Source organism: Pelodiscus sinensis, chromosome Z, assembly GCF_052426305.1.
Source record: "Pelodiscus sinensis isolate ZL-2025 chromosome Z, ASM5242630v1, whole genome shotgun sequence".
Taxonomy (NCBI): Eukaryota; Metazoa; Chordata; order Testudines; family Trionychidae; genus Pelodiscus; species Pelodiscus sinensis.
In genome coordinates, this window is record NC_143085.1 from 29,739,669 (window position 1) to 29,762,601 (window position 22,933).

Below are 22,933 nucleotides of genomic sequence, written 5' to 3' on the forward strand. Positions count from 1 at the left end.
AGATTTCTGTGATAGGCACTTGGGTGCCGAAGGCTACCGAGGACGCCTGCGCCCTGGTGGAGTGTGCCTTTACCCTGGGCGGGGTTTTACCCGCCAGTTGGTAACACTCTGCTATACATTGCACCACCCATCTTGATAACCTTTGGGTAGAAACAGGCGAACCTTTTCCCTTTCCCCCAAATGTGACAAACGACTGTTGGGATTTAGGGAAGGGCTTGGTTCAGTCGATATAAAAAGCCAGCGCTCGCTTGGTATCCAGGGAGTGTAGAACACGCTCCTTAGGGGATGCGTGAGGTTTAGGGAAGAACACTGGTAGATAAATCTCCTGGATAGGTGAAAAGGAGAAACCACCTTCGGGAGGAAGGTTGGATGAGGTCGTAGCCTCACATTATCGCAAGAAAAAACAAGGTAGGGCGGCTCTATGGTCAGCGCCCTTAACTCTGATACCCTTCTAGCAGACGTAATGGCTACTATGAAAACAACCTTCAATGAAAGGTGCTTCAGCGAACAGTTAGCCAAGGGTTCGAAGGGATGGGACGTAAGCCTGTGGAGAACCAGATTGAGGTTCCATTTGGGGTATGTAGCCCTCACCGAGGGATACAATTTCTCCAACCCCGTAAGAAACCTCTTAACCACCTGGTTAGAAAAAAGAGAGGCTTCTGCCGTACCCACATGGAAGGCGGAGAGAGATGCCACATGGACTTTAATAGACGAAAAGGAGAAGCCAGAGGAACGAAGTTGAAAGAGATAGTCGAGAATAGCTGGGATAGGAGCCGAAGATGGCTCTACTCCTCTCCGGGACGCCCAAGACGAGAGGTGCCGCCACTTGGCAGCGTACGACCGTCTCGTAGAGGGTTTCCTGCTGCTAAGGAGCACCATCTGTACCTGTCGGGAACATTCCCTTTCCGGTTGGTTCAACCACGGATAAACCAGGCCGTCAGGTGGAGAGACCGGAGATCCGGGTGAACCATTATTCCTCCGTCCCAAGGTTGGGTTAGTAGGTCCCGAACTGGAGGGAGTACTAAGGGAGCCCAGGCCAACATGTCCACCAGGATGGGGAACCAGAGCTGTCTGGGCCACCTGGGGGCTATGAGGGTGATCGAGGACCTGAAAGTTCTCGCTCTGGTCAACACCCTGGAGATTAGTGGAAATGGGGGAAAGGCGTAGAGGACGCCCTTTAGCCACGTGGTCGTTAGGGCATCTCCCTTGGAAAATTTCCCCAGCCCCAGCAGAGAACAGTAGTTCCTGCATTTTGTATTGTGTGCCGAGGCAAACAGGTCCAGGTGGGGATAGCCCCACCTGTGGAAAACCTGGATGAGTACAGAATCCTTGAGCGACCATTCGTGGGCTCCAAAGGATCTGCTCAGTGTGGTTCTTGCATCCGGGGAGGTATTCCGCCTGGGGCGAGATGTTGTGCGTGACACATAGATGCCATAACAGCAGGGCTTCCTTGCACAGAGGTGGGGAACGTGCCCCACCCTGTTTAAGGTAGAAAACTGCTGCAGTGTTGTTCATACCTACCAGGATGGAGCGGTGGGAGAGCCTTGGCAGAAATGCTTCGCAGGCTTTCATCACTGCTCGTAGTTCCCGGACGTTGATGTGCAGGGACTGTTCGGACGGGGACCAGAGGCCCTGAGTTCTGTGGCCCCCGAGGTGTGCACCCCACCCTAGGTCGGATGCATCGGTGACCAGGGTCAGCGAGGGGGGAGGGGGATTGAAGGGAACTCCGCTGAGCACCACAGATTCCTGGGTCCACCAGAGTAGGGAGTCCAGAATGTCCGGGGGCACTGTGATTATGGAGTCCCATAGGCCCTTGGACTGGCAGAAGGCCTTCGCCAGCCAAGCCTGCAGGGGTCTCATCCTCATCCTGGCATGTCGCACCATGTAAGTGCATGCTGCCATATGTCCCAGGAGCCTGGAGCAGACCCGGGGAGTCATGATGGGGGACTGGGTTAACTGTGAAATCAGCTCCCCTATTGCCCGGTGCTGGTGTATGGCCTCGCGCGTGGAGGCCAGTGCGCTGCGCACCGCAGGCTGGTCCAGTGGTGCCGGTTGAAGCGCCGTCTCCATAAGGAGAAGCTTCAAGCGGGAAACTCTGTCCTTTCTGGTACGAGGCTTGAAAGACTTGCAGATCTTGCAGGCTACTGCCAAATGGGCCTCACCCAGACACTTAAGGCAGCTGTCGTGTGGGTCGCCCCTGGGCATAAACTTCCCGCAGTCAGTGCACGTTTTAAAGCCTTGCGGCCCTGGCATTCCTCACCCCCAAGGGGGCAAGGAACAAAACAAAAAAACCTAACTATCTAACTACACAACTATTTACAAAGTGAGAAATGGGAACTATTAACCTATCTAAGCCTAACAGCTATAGAGAGAGACGCTCCAACGACCAACACGGCGGTAAGAAGGAACTGAGGTGGGGCAGCGCCGGCAGGGGGTACTTATGCCCCGCCATGGCGGCGCCACTCCAGGGGGCACCCTGCCGGCGCTACGGGTACCGCTAGGGAAAACGCTCCGGAAGACGTGGTGCACGCGGCGCGCACACCTACTTCGAATGGACATGAGCAACCACTTGAAGAAGAACTTGCATAATTTAAGAAAAAAACTAAACAAACCAATAGTAAGGTCACTCTGGGGACACTCACTTTACAGTTGAGTTTAATTAAGGAAAAGGAGAAGGGAAACTAGAAGTCATATGTAAGTCACATGTGCAGAGAGATTTTTTTATTTAACCAAACATTTTAGGAATGCAGATGCTAATGGGAATTAATATATTTAGACCATTAGGTAACAGAAGTAGAAGTTGTATTTTATTATTAAATCTATTTCTTATTGACTAAGCAAGGCAATGTTTAATGCTCAGTTTGATGTTCTCTGTGTGTTGCAGCTGACCAATTCCAAAATTTCAGGAAGTGTCTCAGGCATCAGTGAGCCTTTTGATTTTGGTGAAAGAAGGAATGGGAAGGACACTTGTAGCTTCTGGGATCTGGTTAGCAGAGACCGTCACTTCAACTGCTTCTGTAGTTGTCAATGGATCAATGAACGATTTAATGGCAGCCATTAACATGTTCCAGCATAGTACTACCTCCATCTTAGCTCTGCCCGTTTTCCCAATGCAGTTTTTAAATGTTGGTACCCTGAAAGAAAAGAGAAATATGTGGGGATAGGATGCACAGAGAGCTCCTAAGATAGAAGAGAGTGAGACCTGGCATAGGAAAGAATGGGAATACTTGGGGTCCTTGGAATGGATGAAAGAACTTGATCAGAGGAGATGAGACACTAGTTTGGGAGAACATAAACATGGGGAACATAAAGCCCCTCACATGTGGCAGAAGAATGAATGTGAGCCAAATGGTTGAGGGAATGAGCTCCTGGCATGGTGAGGGAATGAAGAATGGGGAGAGAGAGAGCCCCTGTGTTGTGATGGAGTGAATGAGAGGAGACAGAGCCCCTGACATGGGGAGGGGACAACTGGAGCACACAGATCCCTTGGTAGGAGGGAGGGAGGGAGAGCGAAGGCTGCATGGAGTCTGAAACAGAAGGGACAGGAGAGTGACACACAGGTCAGTTGTCTGTGGGGAGAATGGAGAGATGCGATGAGTTCCTGGTGTTTGCAATGGACTTCACCTATAGAATCAGCAAGAGATGCAACTTGCTAGCATGAAACTGCTTAGGAGATTTTGGAGGGAGGAATTAGTCATTGTTGATTGAATTTAAACAGAGAAGACATTGATAGTGTAGAGAATGAGTTTGAACATTAATTAGCTGATCTGTTGCTGCTGTGCTAATGAAGGGCTAGGTCACCAACAGAGAACAGTTCTTTGGCAGTTTGAGGGGTAGGTCACAAAGACAGGCCCTGGGAGGAGCTTAATACTAAAAGTTTTGGGGGAGCAGATGTAAGAATCCACCAGATAGATAGAGCCTTAGTTATAATTGCCTACAGTGTTTGTGTGAGGTATAATACATCTTGTGACATGCTACGAGGGATTATTTCACGAGGGACACAATGGTGTACCACTGTGCATCCAAGTTTACCATGGAAGCAAAATGTTCTTATTAAAAGGCACAAGGGGATGAAGAAACAAATACAATTTCTTGTGAGTCTAAAAGTGCAGGATGATAGACACTATGTTAATCCAGCAGACAAAAAACACCAACTTCTGAATCAGCCCCCCTGGAAGGCCATGGGAAAGTAGTACTATGGCATCAGTTCATACTGAACAACTGAAATAAAATCTCTTACATTTTTTCCCTTTGATGTTTAAATCTCGTTTTGAAGTCTGAATTGAAATCCTGCCAAGACAGCCTTTCCCACAATGCTCTGTTATCTCAGTCTCATGAAGACTTTCTCAAAAAATTACTCATTTTGGACAAACTCTGAATTTCTCTTACAGTGGTCTTTGTTTCTTGTTTTTTGAGAACTGGCTATTCATTCATTGTGAACATCGTCATTCAAACTAGGATGTATCAACTGGAAGGATTAAACTGAAAATAGACTTTTCCCCATAACCCAGGATTGCTTCATTGTTCCCAAATTCTGTTACTGTGTGGGCAAGGGAACCATCAAGTTTCTTGATTTTTGCTTTTCATTGCTTGAGGAAGGCTGATATATTTTGCACTCAGTTTACATCTTTTATTCTAGGACTTCAGTGCATTTTACAAAATGCCTGGCCTTTCCCTTCAGTGATCACCTTTTTAAAGAGTGAGAAATTTAGTCACGTTGATTAAATTATTTGGAAAAAACATACTGTGAGGAATTGTAGCATGTAATCCACTATGTATTTGAGAGAATTTCCTGCCTACCTGTCCAAGAACTCCTCCTAAATGGTAAGAGCTAGGACATTCGGTATACAGCTTTCTCTTACTGTAACTTAAAGGAAGGTAAAGGTTTGGTTGTGCCAGGAAAATGGGATTGCTTCTCATAAAATCATACAGAAAAGAGAATCACCAGGTAGGTTAAAGGGACTGGCTAGGGGTGTGCCCCCCACTATCCTTATCCAGCACTGCCCCAGCTGCAAGCCTCTCACACTCCAGGCACCCATTAGGGAGCGCAGGAAAGGGGGGATTGATGTTTACTATGCATTGTTCAAAAATATCAGCATCTGTTTTAGGATCTGATTCAGTGGTGATAAGGGTACCTCAAGACAACTTGTATTTTGTTGCTCAATGGAATTTTTATAAGACTTGTGTTGTCTGTATAGTATTATTATCAATAATATATCATTGTCCTATTATATCTTACCTTTCTTTTGCAGTCCCAAAATATTCAGCTTAACAAGGAAATGACTCTTGCCAGCAACCGAAGTTTGGCTGAAAGTAATCTTTTATACCAACCAAAATTGGACTCTCTGAAAGCAAGTTTGACCCAAAAATATCAGGAGCTGCAGGTTCTTTTTGAAGCATATCAGATCAAGAAAACAAAACTAGGTAACATGTTTTTGTGGTTAAATATATTGTGAAAAAATATATCCTATTTTTCTCTATTAATCTAAAATATGGATAAATATACCTTCCTTTCTGATGCATATCCCTGATTCTTAGCTGTCTGCGTACGGATACTGAGTAAAAGAACAGAAGTGTCAAAACAGTAATGTATGGATTATAGATCATTCTATAGTAGTATTATTTGCATTACCATAGCACAGAGGAGCCCTAGTCATAGACGAAGACTTCATTGTGTTAAATGCCGTATAAGCACAGAACAGACACACTATCTTTGCCCCGACAAGCTCATCGTCTGTAATAGATCTGGAAAATGCCACTGTTCTCATAGACTATGACACTGTTCCACTTAGTAGAAAGAACTAAGTAGACAAGCATGTGTTATTGGAATACACATTCCTTTCTGTGCTTGAAAGAACATACATACCTAATTACTATTGATCTTTTGTCTGAATATGATCAAATTTCAGTTGATGTTAAAAAAAATTTTCTGAGACTCTCCAAACAATGAAAATTGAGAATGACTGAATATAATCTTGCATTTAATATATTGTTGTTTTATACTTCAAGTTATGAAACATTTTATTTCAATTACACATTTACCAACTTCAGTTAATTTAATTTTTTCATTTATAAGTTTACTGTAGTAATTTTCAAATTAAATTATCAGAAAACACATTCTTATAAAGAACTTAAGAATGGCCATACTGGATCAGACCAGAGGTCCATCTAGTGTTCTGATAGTGGCCAATGCCAGGTGCCCCAGGGGAATTATCAAAACAGGAAATCAAGTGATCCATCCCCTGTTGCCTATTCCCATTCTCTGACAAACAGGGTCTAACGCCGTGGTCACCAACCGGTTGATCGCGATCAACTGGTCGATAGCAAGGCCTCGACCAGTAGATCATGAGGCGTTCGGGCCTCCCCACCCCTATTTCTCCCCCACCCCCGAGAAGCCCCAGTACCTATCTCCAGCGTAGTGCTGGGTGGATGGAAGTCCTGCCTACAACTTTGCGCCACTTCCGGAGGTACCGGAAGTGTGCTGGCTGCTCCCCTCCCATAGCTCTGTGGCATGCTGGGTGCGCTGCGGGAGGGGGTGTCAGCCCCAGAGGAGGAGTGTGGTGGCTTCCCTGCGCCACAGGAGGGGTGAATCAAGTGCAGGGGTTGGCCCTGGGGAAGGCGCCTGCGGGGGTTTGGCTGCGCTGCGGGAGGGGAATTTGGCCCCGGGTCAGGCGCGCGTAGGGGTGTGGTCCTGGGGCAGGCGCCCGCAGGGGTTTGGCTGCACCGCGGGAGAGGGGTTTGGCTCCGGGGCACGTGCCAATGGGGGTTTGGCTGTGCTGCAGGAGGAGGGTTTGGCCTCGGGGCAGGCACCCGCAGGGGTTTAGCTGCGCTGCGGGAGGCACGCGCCGGCTTCCCTGTGGAGGGCGGGGAGAATCCTGGGAGGACGCGGGTGCAAGGAACTCTCTGCCCCCCAGTTCCCTCTCCCCAGCCTCAGAAACCTGTCCCCACTGGCATCCTGTCCCCTCTCCCCTCCCGGCATCCTGTCCCCTCTCAATTGTCCCCAGCCTCACAAACCTGTCCTCACTGGCACCCTGTCCTCTGCCCTCCCAGCACCCTGTTCCCTTTCCCCACTCCCCAGCCTCAGAAATCTGTTCCCCACTGGCACCCTGTCCCCAGCTGCAGAAACCTGTCCTCACTGGCACTCTGTCCCCTGCCCTCCCGGCACTCTCTTCCCACTTCCCTGTTCCCTCTTGCCACTCCCCAGCTCCCTCTCCCCACTCCCCAGCCTCAGAAACCTGTCTCCACTGGCACCCTGTCCCCTGCCTTCCTGGCACCTGTTCCCTCTCCCCACTCCCCAGCCCCCTCTCCCCAATCCCTACTCCTCTGTTTCCTCTCTCCACTCCCCAGCCTCAGAAACCTGTCTCCACTGGCACCCTGTCCCCTGCTGAAGCACCCACTAGCACCTTTCCCCAGTACTATGTCCCCTGCTCCCACCGACACAGTTGGGGCCACATTACTGGAGCTTGTGGGGGGAGAGGGGGCGGGTTGGAGGAGGGGTTTTTTTTGCATCTAACTTGTGTGGCCCCAACTGACTTTTCTTGGGTCAGTGACCCCTGACTCAAAACTGGTTCATTGCCTTTCTCATAAATAAAGACAATGCAGAAACTTTTTGTGTTGGACATAGTATTTTATTTAAAAATGAAGCCTGGCCAACAAACCCCAGTTGGGGCCAAGCCCCCATCTGGCCACAGCATCATAACACTCCTGCACTCCCCTTTCCTCCAGACCCTACATCTGAGCCTATCATACACTGGAACCCCCTGCCCTGAACCCCTCACGTACCCCAACCCAAATTCCTGAACCATCACATCCAGAAGTCTGTGGCTTGCTTAGTACCCTAACCCTACATCTGACCCCAACACTGCCTGGCCTGGAGCCCCCTCCCCGAGCCAGCGTTCCCTTCTCCACCTCCTCCTTCATCCAGATTTCCTCCCAGAACTTGCACCTCTCACCCCTTCCCACACCCAAATCCTTCATTCCCACCCCAGAGCCTATACATCCTGTCTCAACCCAGTGAGGGTACAGCTAGACTGCAGGAGTTTTTCAGGATTCTGGAGATACCCCAGAAAAACTCTTCTGCATCCAGGGATGTGTTTGTTCTTCCACTTCTTTTAGAGGAAGAGCAAACATGATCTTCCGGTCACCCCTATATTCCTCTTTCCACGAGGAATAAGGGGGCTTCCGAAAGAAGGGTTTTTCTGACATTTGGTCCAGTCTAGACAGGCCAAATGTTGGAAAAACTTCTTCCTACAGAAGAATTGGGGAAAAAAGCAGCAGTGTAAGGGTTGGGGATAGCAAGTGATGGAGAGGAGGAGAATAGAGAGGGTGGGGCTTCAAGAAAGGGGCAGAGAGGTAGATCTTGGTTTGTTCTGTCATTTAAAAAGTGATGTTGGGTGTAAAAAGGTTGGAGACCACTGGTCTAAGGACACCGTCCCTGTCTGTCCTGGCTAATAGTCATTGATGGACCTATCCTCCATGAATTTATCTAGCTCTCCTTAGAACCATTTCTCTAACCTCATCATGATCTTATAGACCTCAGTCATATCCCACTGTTAGTTGCCTCTTCCAAGCTGAAAAGTTCCCATCTTACTAATCTCTCCTTCCATGCTCCTAATAATTTTTTTTGTGCTTTTCTGAACTTTCCTCAGTGCCAAGATATCTTGTTTGTGATGAAGGGACCACATCTACATGCAGTACTCAAGATATGGGCATACCATGGATTTATATAGAGGCAATAAGATATTTTCTGCCTTATTCTCTATCCCTTTTTTAACGATTCCTAACATTGTTTGCTTTTTTGACTGCCACTGCAATCAGAGAACTATCCACCATGACTCCAAGATCTCTCTTGAGTAGTAATAACTGATTTAGTTCCCATCCTTTTATACTTATAGTTGGGATTATGTTTTCCAATATGCATTACTTTGCATTTATCAGTATTGAATTTTATCTGCCATTTTGTTGCCCAGCCACCTAGTTTTGTTAGATCCTTTTGAAGTGTTTCACATTCTGCTGTGGACCTAACTATCTCGAGCAGTTTTGTATCATCTGCAGAATTTGCCATCTCACTGTTTACCCCTTTCTTCATATCATTTATGAACAGGGCTCGACAGTTACAGCAATCTACTTGCCTGTAGCGAGTAGATTTTAGCCTGGCACGATGCTGCAGCACAATCAGCGCATGCACAGCACGGTCTGTGCAAGTGCAGCATGTCAAACCGCGCAGCTGGCGAGCGGGGCTTGCCTCCGCTTGTCAAGCCCTGTTTATGAATATGTTTAATAGGATTGGTTCCAGTACAAACCTCCCAGGGACATCACTAGCTACCTCTCTCCATTCTGAAAAGTGACCATTTATTTCTACCCATTGTTTCCTATCATTTAATGAGTTATCAATCCGTAGACCTTTTCTCTATGACAGCTTACTTTGCTCTAGAGCCTTTAGTGAGAGACCATGCCAAAGGCTTTCTGGAAATCTAAGTACACTATATCCACTGGATCCCCCTTGTCCATGATCTTGTTGACTGCCTCAAAGAATTTTAGTAGATTGGGGCATGATTTCCCTTTACAAAAGCCATGTTGACTCTTCCCCAATAATTTACATTCATCTACATGTCTGACAATTTTGTTTTTTACTATAGTTCCAGCCAATTTTCCTGACACTGAAGTTAGATTTACTGGCCTGTAATTACTAGGATCCCCTCTAGAGCCTTTTTAAAAAACTGTTCTACAATTTCACATTAGAGTTCTTTCAGAACTTGGGTAAATGCCATCTAGTCCTGGTGATTTATTACTGTTAAAGTTACCAATTTGTCTAAAACGTCCCTTAGTAACACCTCAATCTGGGACAATTCATTAGATTTGTCACCTAAAGAGAATGGCTTCAGCCATTTCTGTGTCCAATCACATGCTCCTCCACACCTGTCAGCTTACCCCTAACCCTTAGTTTAAAAACTGCTCTATGACCTTTTTAATTTTAAGTGCCAGCAATCTGTTTCCATTTTGTAGAGCTCCCTTTATCCCAAAAGTTTTCCCAGTCCTTAATAAATCTAAACTCTTCCTCCATACATTATCATCTTATCCATGTATCGAGAGACCCTGCGGTTCTGCTTATCTACCTGCATGTGGAACTGGAAGCATTTCAGAGAATGCTACTATGGAGGTCCTGGATTACCTAGAAACCTAAATCGGGCTCTGGGATGTCTCATCTATTCATCCCTATGGCATTAGTACCTACATGTGCCTCATCCACTGGCTCCTGCCTAGCACTACACACACACATCTATCTAGATGTTTCAAGAGAGTCACAACTTTTGAACCAGGCAGGCAAGTCACCATGCGGTTCTCCCAGTCATCACAAACCAAGCTGTTTTTTATGATTTAATCCTTCATTGCTAATATCTGTCTTTTCCTAATGACCGGAGTTCCCTTCTCTGGAGAGGTATCCTCAGTGTAAGATGATACCACAGCATCATCAGGAAGGAGGATCCCAACTATTGGTTCATTTCCCTCTGTTCCAGTTGGATGTTCTCCTTCCCTGAGACTTTCATCCTCCTCAACAGCACAGAGGCTGTTTGATCAGAGGTGGGACTGTTCTACTATATCCCAGAAAGTCTCAGCTGTGTGCCTCTCTCTCTTCCTTAGCTTCTCCAGTACAGCCATTCTGGTCTCCAGAGCATATACACTGTCTTTGAGGGCCGTGAGCTCCTTGCACCTAATGCACACATATGCTACCTGTCCATAGAGTGGGTAATCATACATGCTGTACTGGGTGCAATAAACTGGATGGCCTCCATTCTCGTTCTGGGCTTCTGTCTGCATTCTCTTTTTACTCCTAGATCTAATTTCTTTCTTGATGGTTTTCTTTTTATGTCAGGTGGTTTTGGTTTTTATTTTAAAAAATGTTAAGTATCTCTAGCCCCGTTCAAACTTTCCCTCTAAAAACCCTTGCAAAACTCTGAAGTTAGCTGCTCTTGTTTGCTAGCTCCTCTTTCTGGAGCAGCACAAAGAATGAATAAATCAAATAGTATGTTTGGCCTTTAAAGAAAGCCTTATGTTCACTGGAGCTATACAGTTTCAGTCAGAAATTGTTTGTAGTAGCTGTTCTATTCACTGTTCTTTTCATATTATTACAGATAAACAATCCAGCAGTGCTTCTCTGGAGACACTATTAGCGCTTCTTCAAACTGAGGGGGCTAAGATTGAAGAGGACACTGAGGTAACAGCAGTACATATATAATGCAAATAAGAGATTCTCCTACTCATCTGTAATAAGAGATTATAGCTACTCATTTAGTTGTAACATACTATTAAATAAAGATATTATAGATCTGAGGGTTTTTCAAAGAATAGGGTTCAGACTATCGCATTAGACTTTGGTAAACAGATGAGTTCAGTAGGAATTATTTTGTCTGAGTAAGGATTCCAAGCTTACATTACAGATTTTTAACACAAATATTATAATTCTTTTATGCTCTCTGTGTCAAAAGCATGGCCAGGCCTAATAAACATAGACACACAGCTATGGGGCTCAGGCAGTGAAAAATTCATGCCCTTGAGAGCCATAGCTGTGTCAACCTAATCCCCCGTGTGGATGCAGGTAGATGAACAGAAGAATACTTGTTGATCTGGCTACCATTGCTCAGTGAGATGATGTCCCTACAATGATGAGAAAAACTACTTCAGTCTCTGTAGACTGTGTCTGTGCTATGGAGTTATGCTGGCATAGGTATGGGGCATTAGCTGTGTTGCTGTAGTCTCCATAGTGTATATATGGCTTCAGGTTGTTTACAGCCCAATAACACACGTGTAGAACTTTTAAAATATCCAGATGTAATATTGCTTGCCAGGTGCATGTGTTAATCTAACAGAAAGTGTCAGTCACTCTTGGAATATGGGTGAGATGAGAAACTGAGGTGATGAGCCATTTTGTCTTACACAGACTGAAAATGTAGTATCAGTGATGAAGATAGTGTTTCATTGTTCTAGGGGAAGAGGAAAGCCTCCACAGCAGCAGCAATGGGACATTCCATTATGATTCTTTCATAGCTGTCTAATATCTGGTTACTCCTCACTGTGCTCAAGTTTTTACCAGTGTGGACATGGTTGGCTCTATTTGTGAATAGCCCATGGGATACTGGCTTCTTTTCACTGCACTGCTTGTTAAGAGTAATAACCAAACCTATTAAAGATGACTTGTTATCCCAAAAAGTCATTTTCAGGGCAAATTATAATTTGTTATATTAATATGTATGGTTACCTATTTTGTACGAAGTAGCATTTACCAAAGCCTCGCTTTGTCCAAGCACTGAGAATGGTAGACTAAAAATATGACATAATATTGATCTCTGACTCTTGCTTTAGTGGTGCTGACACCAGTTCTTGTGTGGAGGATGTTCTAAGTAAGGATGTAAAATGTAATTTGGTGATTAACCTAATCGGGACCACTCTGGTGGGGCTGGAAAAGCCGCCACCTCATGATGCGGTACAGTGGGCCTGGCTGGGTTGGAGTAACCTCCTGCCTGTAATGGGAACATGGATGGGGAACTGCTTTAGCCAGTTCTGGCAGGGCCTGGCACAGTTTGCTGCTTTAGCCCAGCCATGCTCGAGGGCTTCCCCACTTGTAGCACAGATGGCCCTGCTGGGATGGATTGTGCAGCTGGCTCAGCTGGAGTAGCTCCCCACTAGGGATGCAAAATCCCATTTAAATTAACCACTTAAACATGATGTTTAATCAATTATCTGATTAAAGAGAGGTGGGTTGGAGGGCTGGGCTGGGCCGGGCCATTATGGGCAGGGGCTACTCCAGCAGGCTAGAGCAGCCCTCTGCCTGCAGCAGGTGGGGAGCTGCTCCAGCCCCCCACCTGTTAGCTGGAACCGGTAGGCAACACTCATTAAGGATGATGTTAACTGGTTTATCATTCACATCCTTGCTCTCCATCAGTTAACCGGTTACCCAGGTAAGGGACATGCTTACTGGTTAACCTGCTAACCCTTTACGTCCCTAATTCTAAGAGGCAAGCTGGTCCATGTAGCCCATGTTAATCCATTGAAAATTTAATGGTTTGGCAAGCCACCTGGATAGCCCTTGAATATGATTCATTCCTGCTTCCAGAGTTCAGGGAAACATGAGAGCCCTGCTAAGCAAAAGCCAAATGTAAATGTTCTTGTTACCATGGTATGGGCACAAATGAGAGATGAAAAGAGATGAACTAAAAAATAACTGAGAAAAACATTGCTTGGAATTGTATGCCCTCTTCTGTTTTCCTCATGCAAGTTGGAACACATGACAGGAAAGAAGAGACCATGCCGTTATAAGCTATTTCTGTTTCCTTCAAAACATACTACGTTTCTAACAGAGTTATTCAATGTTTGACAGAATATGGCTGAAAAGTTTCTTGATGGTGATGCATCATTGGATTCATTCATTGACGAATACCAGAGCAAACGTATACTGGCTCACTTGCGACGTGTAAAAATCGAGAAACTCCAAGAGATGGTGCTGAAGGGACAGAGACTTCAGCAGCAGCCTCAGCCAAGAGCACCTGAAACAACACCAGCACCAACACAAACTTCCTACTCTTCAGATGCAAACACTCCTCCCTCAGTTATGCCCCGGCGAATACCACCCCCACCTCCTTCATCAGTCCCAGCAGGATGCCTCCCCACTCCATTTACTGCAGCAATGGGTTCAGGACCACCTCTTCCTTATCCAGGAGTTCCCTATCCTCCCCTTCCTCCACGAGTGGGAGTTCAGTCTCCAGGTCAAATGCCACAGCCAGGATACCCAACTCAGTTTGTATCACAGTTCCCTCCAGCACTGCCTCAAAGACCACCACCTCGTCTTCCACCACATCCTGGATTTATCCTACAGTGAATATATTGGTGCGCCTGTCTCATGTATTGGTGCTTAAATTTGAATCCTTTATCTCCCCCTTCCAGAGACTAAATATAGGCAGTGGAAAACCTCTGTGTTTTGTACAATGGAACACAAAGTTTAGGCTGCAACATAGAGTTGTGAAATTGCATTCAGTAAATGTAATCATATTATTTTCTGTTTTTGAAAAATCAGTGACTGTGTAAACTATTTTTTTGTAGGAAGGCAACAGGACCGAATGTTGTAAATCTGGCAAGTTGTGAAACAATTCAGTGGATTTGTTTTCGTTATAAGTATTGTCCTAATACTTCAGTGATGGTAAATGATTAAGGAAAATAGCATACTTGTCTGACTTGATATTGTGTTCTCATTGCAGCTGGATTTAAGCATGGTTAATTGTGAGCTATAAAGAATATTCTGTGCTGTAAGTGCTAGTATTTGGATAGTTACCATTGTATCTAAATGCTAAGCATAAATAAAGCTGCAGGGAAATCACCTTTAGTCTTTGAAATAAGCCCATGGCTTCACATTGGTGGCCAGGTACACTAACTTTGTTCTCGGAGCCTGTGATACAGACACTCAGTTCAATCAGAAAATGTTTGGCAGCTTATTTTGAAAAGCATAAATTCTTAAACTATTTTAACTCCCAAATTCATTATTTCTTTGAGATTTTCGTAATAAAAATGTGAGCTTGTCCGTTCTGTACATTTATTTCCTGAAAGACCAAGTTTTTTAAAATAAAACTGGTGATTGATCCTGGAAGCGGTGTAAAGAAAACTATTTGTAGTGCCAGTTCATATTTTTGTAGAAAGGTCATTGTCCATACTTTCTTGAATCTAATCTCATTTAGCCCTCTTCTATTTTTTTCCCACTTTCCTGCCTTACTTTTGAGGGTAGCTGCTTTTGCTTTGTGCTTAAATTATCCTTCTCATGCTATATGATTGAGAAGCTTTTTTTTTTTTTAACTCAGGTGTAGCTTTTGATGTTTTGTGATTTCAGGAGCTGAAGTGCTAGACTCAAATTTGTCTTAATCCAGCACTGGGCAGTTACAAAGCGCCACACATTCATATTTTCACTTTCTGCTTTGTCTCATATTTAGAGACACTTCTTGTTCCTAGACACCATAACCTTCTTTCCTGTAGTGTTTGAAATTTTTTTTCATCTGAAATGTACAGATAACAGTCCCTCCGGTAGTCAGAACACTCTAGGGTGACTGCATCTTACTTAATTAGTCTCCTCCCATTCTCAAGCCATTTGAGAGCAGAAAAAGGATCTCTACAACAGTTTAACTTTCAGTGTCATTGTGTGACTCCTGGAGCCTGGGCCCTAGGCACAAGACCAAGCCTTAATCCAAACCGGGGCAACCATATTCTTTGGTGTCTAATCAAAATTCCATAAATACTTATTCTCAGCCCTCTCCCATCCTCAGTCAACCCTTGCCTTGCTACTAATTAGAATAATAATTTAAGAAACATAATTCAGAATCTGTTGCATCTTGTATGTGGAGGTAGACTTTTTCAGATCACCATCTGACACTGTCCAGGACAGTGGTAGATTGCTTGGAAGGCTCCAGTATATTTTTTCTGATAAGGATCAAATCAGAGTATTAAATGTCCCACTACCCTCCTGGGTCTGTGTAAAGCCTCCATCTACCAATTAGCTATTTCCCCCTAGAGTTTGGTAATTGTTGATAATACATTAATAATCTCATAATAGGAAACCCTCTGGTTTGAACACTCCCACTTGAAGATCAGAGACTGCAGATAGGGACTAGAATAGCTTCCCCTATGTAAATCTAGAAAGGGGAAATTTTGTAAACCTAGCAAGTTGTGAAACAATGTGCAGTGGGTTTGCATAAGTATGGTTTCTCTGTAATCTAGTGACGGTACATGATTTTATAAAGTGTCTTTTCTTAGTAATATGTTCTATGATCCCAGTGCTAGTATAGTTACCATTGTATCTGTATGCTGACTGTAAAGCTGCTGTAAAAATAATAAATACAGGTGTAGAGCTGCAAGGTTAATAGAGGTGTATAAAAACTCTTGACACACAGATTAGATTTGCTAAAATTTTATAAAAACAGATAGGTAGATCTTATGCTTATCAGTTGCCAGTTTATTTTCTGAGTTAAAAAATTCCTCAGAAACCATGGCGGGGATGAGATAAGTGTATTTTGAACTTTGCACTGCATTTTAGGCACCTAACTCTTTTTTAAATGATATTGCCCCATTATTGGTATTACTGAGAAATAGTCCAAAACTATTTTTTATTACTTGTTAAATTGTCTGTTTTTAGTATCTTTATTGATAACAAGACCATTCAGGGATGCATTGTTTAAAAAAATACTGTATTGTGAAAACTAAATGCAGATTAATTTGATGCAATTTACTGTGTGAAAACAATACATTATCACATATGCATGTGTCTGATGTGCCTTAGAATCACTACATGTGATAGGCAAATATTCTGGTAAGAATATTAGCCTATATTTCAGATCAATAGCCATTGCTTAAGCTTTTTGATATAAGTTTAATATAGGTTTAACGCTTTCTTTTATGAAAGATTTTTCACCAGGTACTTTAGAATAAGGCAGTATCTGCTATTTGTATGCTTAATTGCTGTCAGTGGATGATTAGTTTGATTGTTAGAAAGATAAGCTGTCACAATGTCTTTCAGTCTCAAAATTGAATTCTTAAGTGTTCTTGGAAAATGTTTGGCCATTAATGAGTATTGGTGTATGTGCAAACTGGTTTGTAGTTACTTATTTGCATATTCAAAGCAATGTTTGGAGGTGAAGGAAAAAGTACTTTGAAACCTTTTTGAATTTTATTTTCAGAAACATAAATTATATCACAATAATCTGTCTGGGTAGGGTGAGAGATTCAGGGGTTATTTCATGCCTATTGCAGTCTGACATTGTTTTCAATTACATCTATTATAGGTAAAGAGTAAATTTTGCTATAGATTGGTACTATAGGTTGTTAAGATGCTGTTGACAAGTTGGATCCCATATGAGGGGATAGTTCCATTCTCATGCACAGATGTTCTTTAATATACAGTGTGATATGATTTGAAATATTTCCTAATAAGAATCAGTGTTAAGGAAACATTTTTTATAACATAAAAGTGGACACTGAGTTCAATTGGAATGGTGTAACATGGTTTTAGAATGTAGAATGCATTTTAAATGCCCATTTTGGATGGTTTTCTCTTCTGCTAACCTTTTGTATGCAATTTTGTAAATGACGACTGTATTCACTTTACCTCTTCTGGGTAACTCGTGTTGAATAGTAATCATTAAAGATCTACTTCACTGCATTGGAAAGCTGTCTCTGAGGGGACCAATCAAATAGTTGTTTAGAAAAGCTGTACTGGGAACTCCAGTGATACAATAGAATAACTGTTCTTTGTGTAACTCTAGGAGGCAGGGTACTGAGCACAAGCCTATGTCTTAATCTAGCCCTGAGAGATCATTTGATGCCAGTTAAACCACCACAGCCTCATATTTCCAATCCCTCCTGAAGCTTCCTTTTCATACTGGATCAGTTATGTGTATAGAGGGCCCAACATGTGTTTGTCTCTTTTCTGGGGGCTTCTCTGTTCAGTTGTTTGTCTCCCAATGTCCTGAAGCTCCTGAAAATTTTTTTTTTTTTGGCTGGAATGATTCTTGGTCCGTCTTCCCTTAAAGGTGGTGATAGAACTTTTTAGAATTATAGAATACAGAACATTAAGGATTTTTTTTCTCCATCCTAACCAGGATTTTACAATAGGCTGTTTTCCTCTTAACAGTTGGTAGTTGTTAGCAGTTACTGGGAAATCTTATCAGGAAATCCTTTAGTCTAAAAATAGGACTTTTGACTAGCCCTCCCCTTAGGAGTTAAGAGGCAGCAGATTTGTTAAAGTTCTTGGCCTCTGAACAGCTCAATAGATAAGCTCAGAAAGTGCTAATAAAAGGGTAATTTTATAAGCCTAACAGGTCACAAGACCATGTGCAGTAATTTAATTTGTGCGTTAAGTGTTGTCTCAATGTAATCTGGTGATAGTACATGGGTTTAATAAATGAGCATATTTGTCTGTTTTAATATGGCGAGCCCATTGCAGCCTGATTTAAGCATTTATAATTGCAAACTGTCTCTAAATAATGTTCTTTTATCACCTGTGCTATTTGATATGTGGTAATTGTATTTGAATGGTGAGCATAAATCTGCAATAGGGAGTTTGCATAGCTTGAAAATTTAACCTAAAGTCTAAGCCACAGTGTTGATGAGTGTGTACAGTAAACTTATTCTGAGAATCAGAAGTGCACAAATTCTAAATAGCTAGTCTTGAGTTAGGTTTTGTAAAGTTTTGGTAAAAGCAACCAGGTAGATTTTACATTTACCAAGTGCCAGCTTACAGATGGACTCTTAACTTTCAATTTCCTCTGGTTTCAGTTTCCTGATCTTAACCTGTCTAGGAAGATAGATCTTGTATGTCCTAGATAAAATATCACTCTTCAAGGTTGAGTGTGTGTGGAGAAAAGCTTATACATTGCTCCTATTTTCATGCAGAATAAACTTTACATTGAACATAGTTTAGACAATTTAAATACTGAAGAGTCTACCTGGGCATCTGAGCCATGGGAATGGCAGAAGAGAGCTGCTTTAAAAGCAGTATTAAGCAGAAATTCTAGGACAAGTGACCACCATCCATAGTGAAGAAGTCTTTCCCCCAAAATATTGTTCAGTTACCTATGTTTTGGGGGTGCAGTAACTGGGGGGGTCAGGATTTGAACACTTCCTCCTGTGCTGCAGAAAACACATATAAAAAGCGTTCTTAGTGTACCTTTAAATGATGTTGCCTATGAGGAAGACAGAATCAAGAAGATGAAATTCTTAAGCACTGATTTCCTAGAAATGTGTTACAATGGCTGCATTTTGTAGTTTGAAGACTGTTTAATACTTGACTTCTTTAGAAGTCTGTTAAAAGCATTTACCTTGATATCCAAATTAGTCATCCAGTTAAGTGTTTGTTAAGCTGAAAGTGACATTTATTCTGCATGGGCAAATGTTTATGTGGATTATTGTCCTTATGGTGGTAACCTTAGTCTTTCAATATGGTGAAAAATGCTTGATGTTTAACTCCTGGAGGTGGGGAAGAGAAAACAAAATAGTTGCCTAACTGACCATAACACCAAAGGTGTATTGGCATTAAAACTGAAGTCAGTATGTCATTGGCATACTGGCAACCATTTTATTCGGCATCTGTTTCCATCTAGGAGTTGTGATCTACCATGAATGTTCATGGTGGTGAGAAGTTTGCTTTGTGTGTGCACACTATTAAATGCTCCATATCTTTTGTCACCAGAAAATATTATAGATTCACCACTTTTTGTGGTATTAGACAAATTCTTTTGTCCTTTTGTGAAGAAAATTCATGATGTCAACATCAAATTCCAAACCCACGCCTATCTTCTCACTCTAGTTTCTCCTACCCAATCTCAGTTTTCTCTCATGCCTGCTGTGCAGCGGCTGATGGTGTGTGGTTACTTTGTCTTCCCCTCTCCCATCTTCTTTCTAAGTATGTAATCTAGAATGTATTTTAACATGGCTTTCGAAGCTTGTATTTTATTGTGGTGTTCAAGGAACTGAAGCCAGAGTCACACATCTATATTTTCAGTCTGATGCTGAGCATCCTCATTCATAGTCTAAACTCCATTTGACACCAGTTTTCTCGGCACTGCAACCTAAACCAATGACACCTGTGAAAAAGCTATATCCAAAATCTTATTCTGTCTTTCATTCAAAGGCACTTGTCTTTATCATCTCTCACATTTCAGAAATGGTTGAAATACTTTTCTATCAGGAATGGTCCAGGGATTTCTTTCCCTTGAAGGGTATTGTGTTCCCATTATGGCTCAATTTAAGCATGGTTAATTGTGAATTACTAATGTTTCAAAAGAAAGTTTTTGGTGATGCTATTTGGATGTTAATTTTAGTATCCCTGTGCAAAGCATAAGGCTGGCATGAAAATAACCTAGACCACAAGAGATGATGGTTGTCTACAGGGAGTTTTGTGTTAGTGTTTAGGGGTTTATGTGTTTAATGGGTCTCTAAATCAGATTCTGAAAAACATAGTAATATAAATCAGATTGCACACTTAGTGCCAATTTATTTTGAGTTAAGAAAAAGTTTCAAAGTGATTGGAGGGGATGATGATCAGCATGGTGTGAATTTTGTATTGAATATGATCTTCCTACCTTTGTCCGGGAGGAGTGGTATTGATCCAATTATTTCTACTAAAAAATGGTCCCAGTAAAATTATATTAAGAAAAGTCCACATTATTTTTACTTATCTCTTTTTAAAGTAATTTGTATGATGATGGCAGCAGGACCATTCAGGGATTTTTTTTTGTCTAAAAAACAAACAAACTTCTGCAAATTAAATACAAATGAAGCTGATGCAATTTGCTGTCTGAAAACAATGCATTACCACATGTGTGTGGCTGATGTGCCTTAAAATCAGTATTTACAATTGGGCTAGTAAAACTATTTAACATATCTTTCAAATTAATGGCCATTGCTTAACACTCCTGTTATTAAGGGCTCTAAAAGGCATCCTTTTTTATATAGTTCTGTAAAAGGGTAGTATCTGCTGTTTGTATGGTTGATGGCCCTCAATTGATTATTGGATTAAAATATGTATATATATATTATCCATCTTTTATTAAGTCAGTTGTAATTATCTTGTACCTGAACTCTAGCTGCTTATGGAAAATGTTCTTTTGTGAAATGTGTGCCCTAGGGATGTAAAATTGTGGGTAAACAGCTAACTGGTTAATCAACATGTTTAACTAGTTTACTGTGACACAGGGCCACAGGTGGGAGCTGCTGTGGGTGGGGAGCTGCTCGGGTTCGGCCAGGACCACCACATTGTGCCACAGGTGGGGGGCTTCTTGGGCTGGGTTGGAGTGACCCCACCTGCAGTGTGGATGGCCCAGCCAGGCTAGATAACCCCCAACCTAGGGTGTGGCGGGGCAGAGGCAGCCACTACAATGCAGCCAGCTGGGTTCCCACCTACTTCTCCCAGGGGTATGGCACAGCCAGGACTGATGGAGCTGCCGATACCAGCACTGAGGCTGCTTCAGTGTGGCAGGGGGTGGTGTTGCTAGGACTGCCCTGTTTTCACCACCCAGCCCAGTTAACCTGTTACCTATCCAATAAGCCTAATGCATGCTAGGTAACCGGGTAACTGCTTACATCCTGTGTGCAGTGTTTTGATGGTGAAGGAGGAAGAGAGCTTTAGGAGGCTGACTCCTGCTTTCAGAAATGCAGTTGACACTACTAATCTAGCAGGGTGGGACCAGAGATGGAGGTGTTATTTTAGGCCTATCCCCATGTGACAGTATCTCCAACTATTTTTTAAAAGTAGTTTCTTTTGTAGGTACGCTGTTTATAAGCAGTACAGATTAGTATAGTGCTAATGAGAGATGACGATGACATTGGCTCAATTCTCTTGCCAAAATATTTTTTAATATACAGCGTGATGTGATTTTTTACTACAAATGGCAAATATTTTCTAAAAATAATTTAAGGAAATGTCTTTATAACAAAGTGGGCACTGAGTTTAAATTGAGAGGCATAATTTGATTTTAGAATGTAGGTAGCACTTAAAATGCCTGTTTTGGACAGTTTTTATTTCTGCTGACATTTGTATGTATGAAACTTTGTAAATTGTGACCTTATTCACTTTACCTGTACTGTGTAGTGGGTTTTTTTTAAGGATAAATGTACTGCAGCAATGAAGAAGGATTTGCCATGTTTATCCATAAAGTTGTTTAAAAAAATCTCATTTTTATACACCACAGTAATTTACATATCCAGCAAAATCATCTGTAGATAGACAAATGGTGATAAGTTGCTAGTGGTTATAGTTCTGCATTAGCCAAAGTGTTTATTCCTTGGAGGTACTTCCATCATGGAACTCGCTGCATTTATTGGCTGGTTTAGCTTTGCTCTTCCTGTGCATGAATCATTAGCACTGTTTGTACGTATGTTGGAAGCTACTATGAAACTAAAGAACCTTTCCCTTTTTGTGCATAGTGTGACATTATGTATTATTTCTCAGATATTAAAGGATGAAGTTCAGGAGGGAGTGAAACTGAAGAAAGCTAAGAATGATCAGACTTAGCTGATACAGTGCCGAGAACCCAAAAGTATAGTTATAACTAATCTGACAATACTATTTAGCATATAAACGGATATGTAAATATCCTCCCCTCCACATGCACTTTACCATAGAGGTAAGGAAGAATGTAAATCTTCTAGGTGGGATGGACGGTATTGAATATAGCTTGATGCATTAGATATGTTACTTGCTTTGTCAAATGACGCACAAGTTTAACCCCAAATTTCAAAATCTGTATACATTGCATACAGGGAAATCAGAGAGGGGAAGCCTGAAATTGGAAGAATCTTTATGTAATTTAAGCTCAAACTACACTTTCAGTACAATTTGTTTCTAATGTAACATAACACTATAAAAGTTTTATTTGTGCTGTATAAGAATGGAATTGTTAGTGGTTAAGAGACCACTAGTTCATTTCAATAAATGATAAACCAAATTTCTTTGGTGTTTACTTTTTCTTTGCAGTTAGTTTCAAGATTATATTCAGTAAATGAATAGCATAGGTCTGCTTTGTGCAAATTTCTCCTTGACTTAGGTATTTGTTGGGTGATTATTTTTTCCTGAAAAATGTAGGATTACAGCTTAATCAGGGGGAACATATTAATAGTTTAGATTATTAGAGAACGGTGCAATATCCTCTTACGCATGTAGCAAAGTTATTTCTATTGTATCTATCCAATTTTGTGATAATTCTGCAGGATCTAAAAGCTGTTCTAAATATGTGTTCAGCCTTTTATTGGCTTACTTTCCTCCCTGATGTGTGGTTTCAGGATACATCTGAGTCTTGCAGAAGGGTTCTGTGAATGATTTGAATAAACCAAACCAGAGGCAATAGTTCTCTGGCTGCCTTCCAGTGCTGAATTTTGCAGACACAGGCAAGGAAAGGAAGCTATA

At 42.4% G+C, this 22,933-nt stretch overlaps 2 protein-coding genes across 2 annotated transcripts in view; one reads left to right on the forward strand and one right to left on the reverse strand.

The window, feature by feature from the left end:
* The window catches only part of VPS37B (VPS37B subunit of ESCRT-I), a 38,524-nt gene extending 16,049 nt beyond the window's left edge, over nt 1–22,475 (forward strand). The window contains exons 2-4 of the mRNA XM_075898590.2: nt 5,253–5,424; nt 11,133–11,215; nt 13,376–22,475. Coding sequence (XP_075754705.1) covers nt 5,253–5,424; nt 11,133–11,215; nt 13,376–13,873 — 753 coding nt within the window. The 3' untranslated portion in view covers nt 13,874–22,475. The remainder of the gene's footprint in view (nt 1–5,252; nt 5,425–11,132; nt 11,216–13,375) is intronic.
* Nucleotides 2,741–22,933, reverse strand: part of HIP1R (huntingtin interacting protein 1 related) — a 102,452-nt gene continuing 82,259 nt past the window's right edge. Inside the window, exon 32 of the mRNA XM_075898582.2 lies at nt 2,741–3,134. Coding sequence (XP_075754697.2) covers nt 3,120–3,134 — 15 coding nt within the window. The 3' untranslated portion in view covers nt 2,741–3,119. The remainder of the gene's footprint in view (nt 3,135–22,933) is intronic.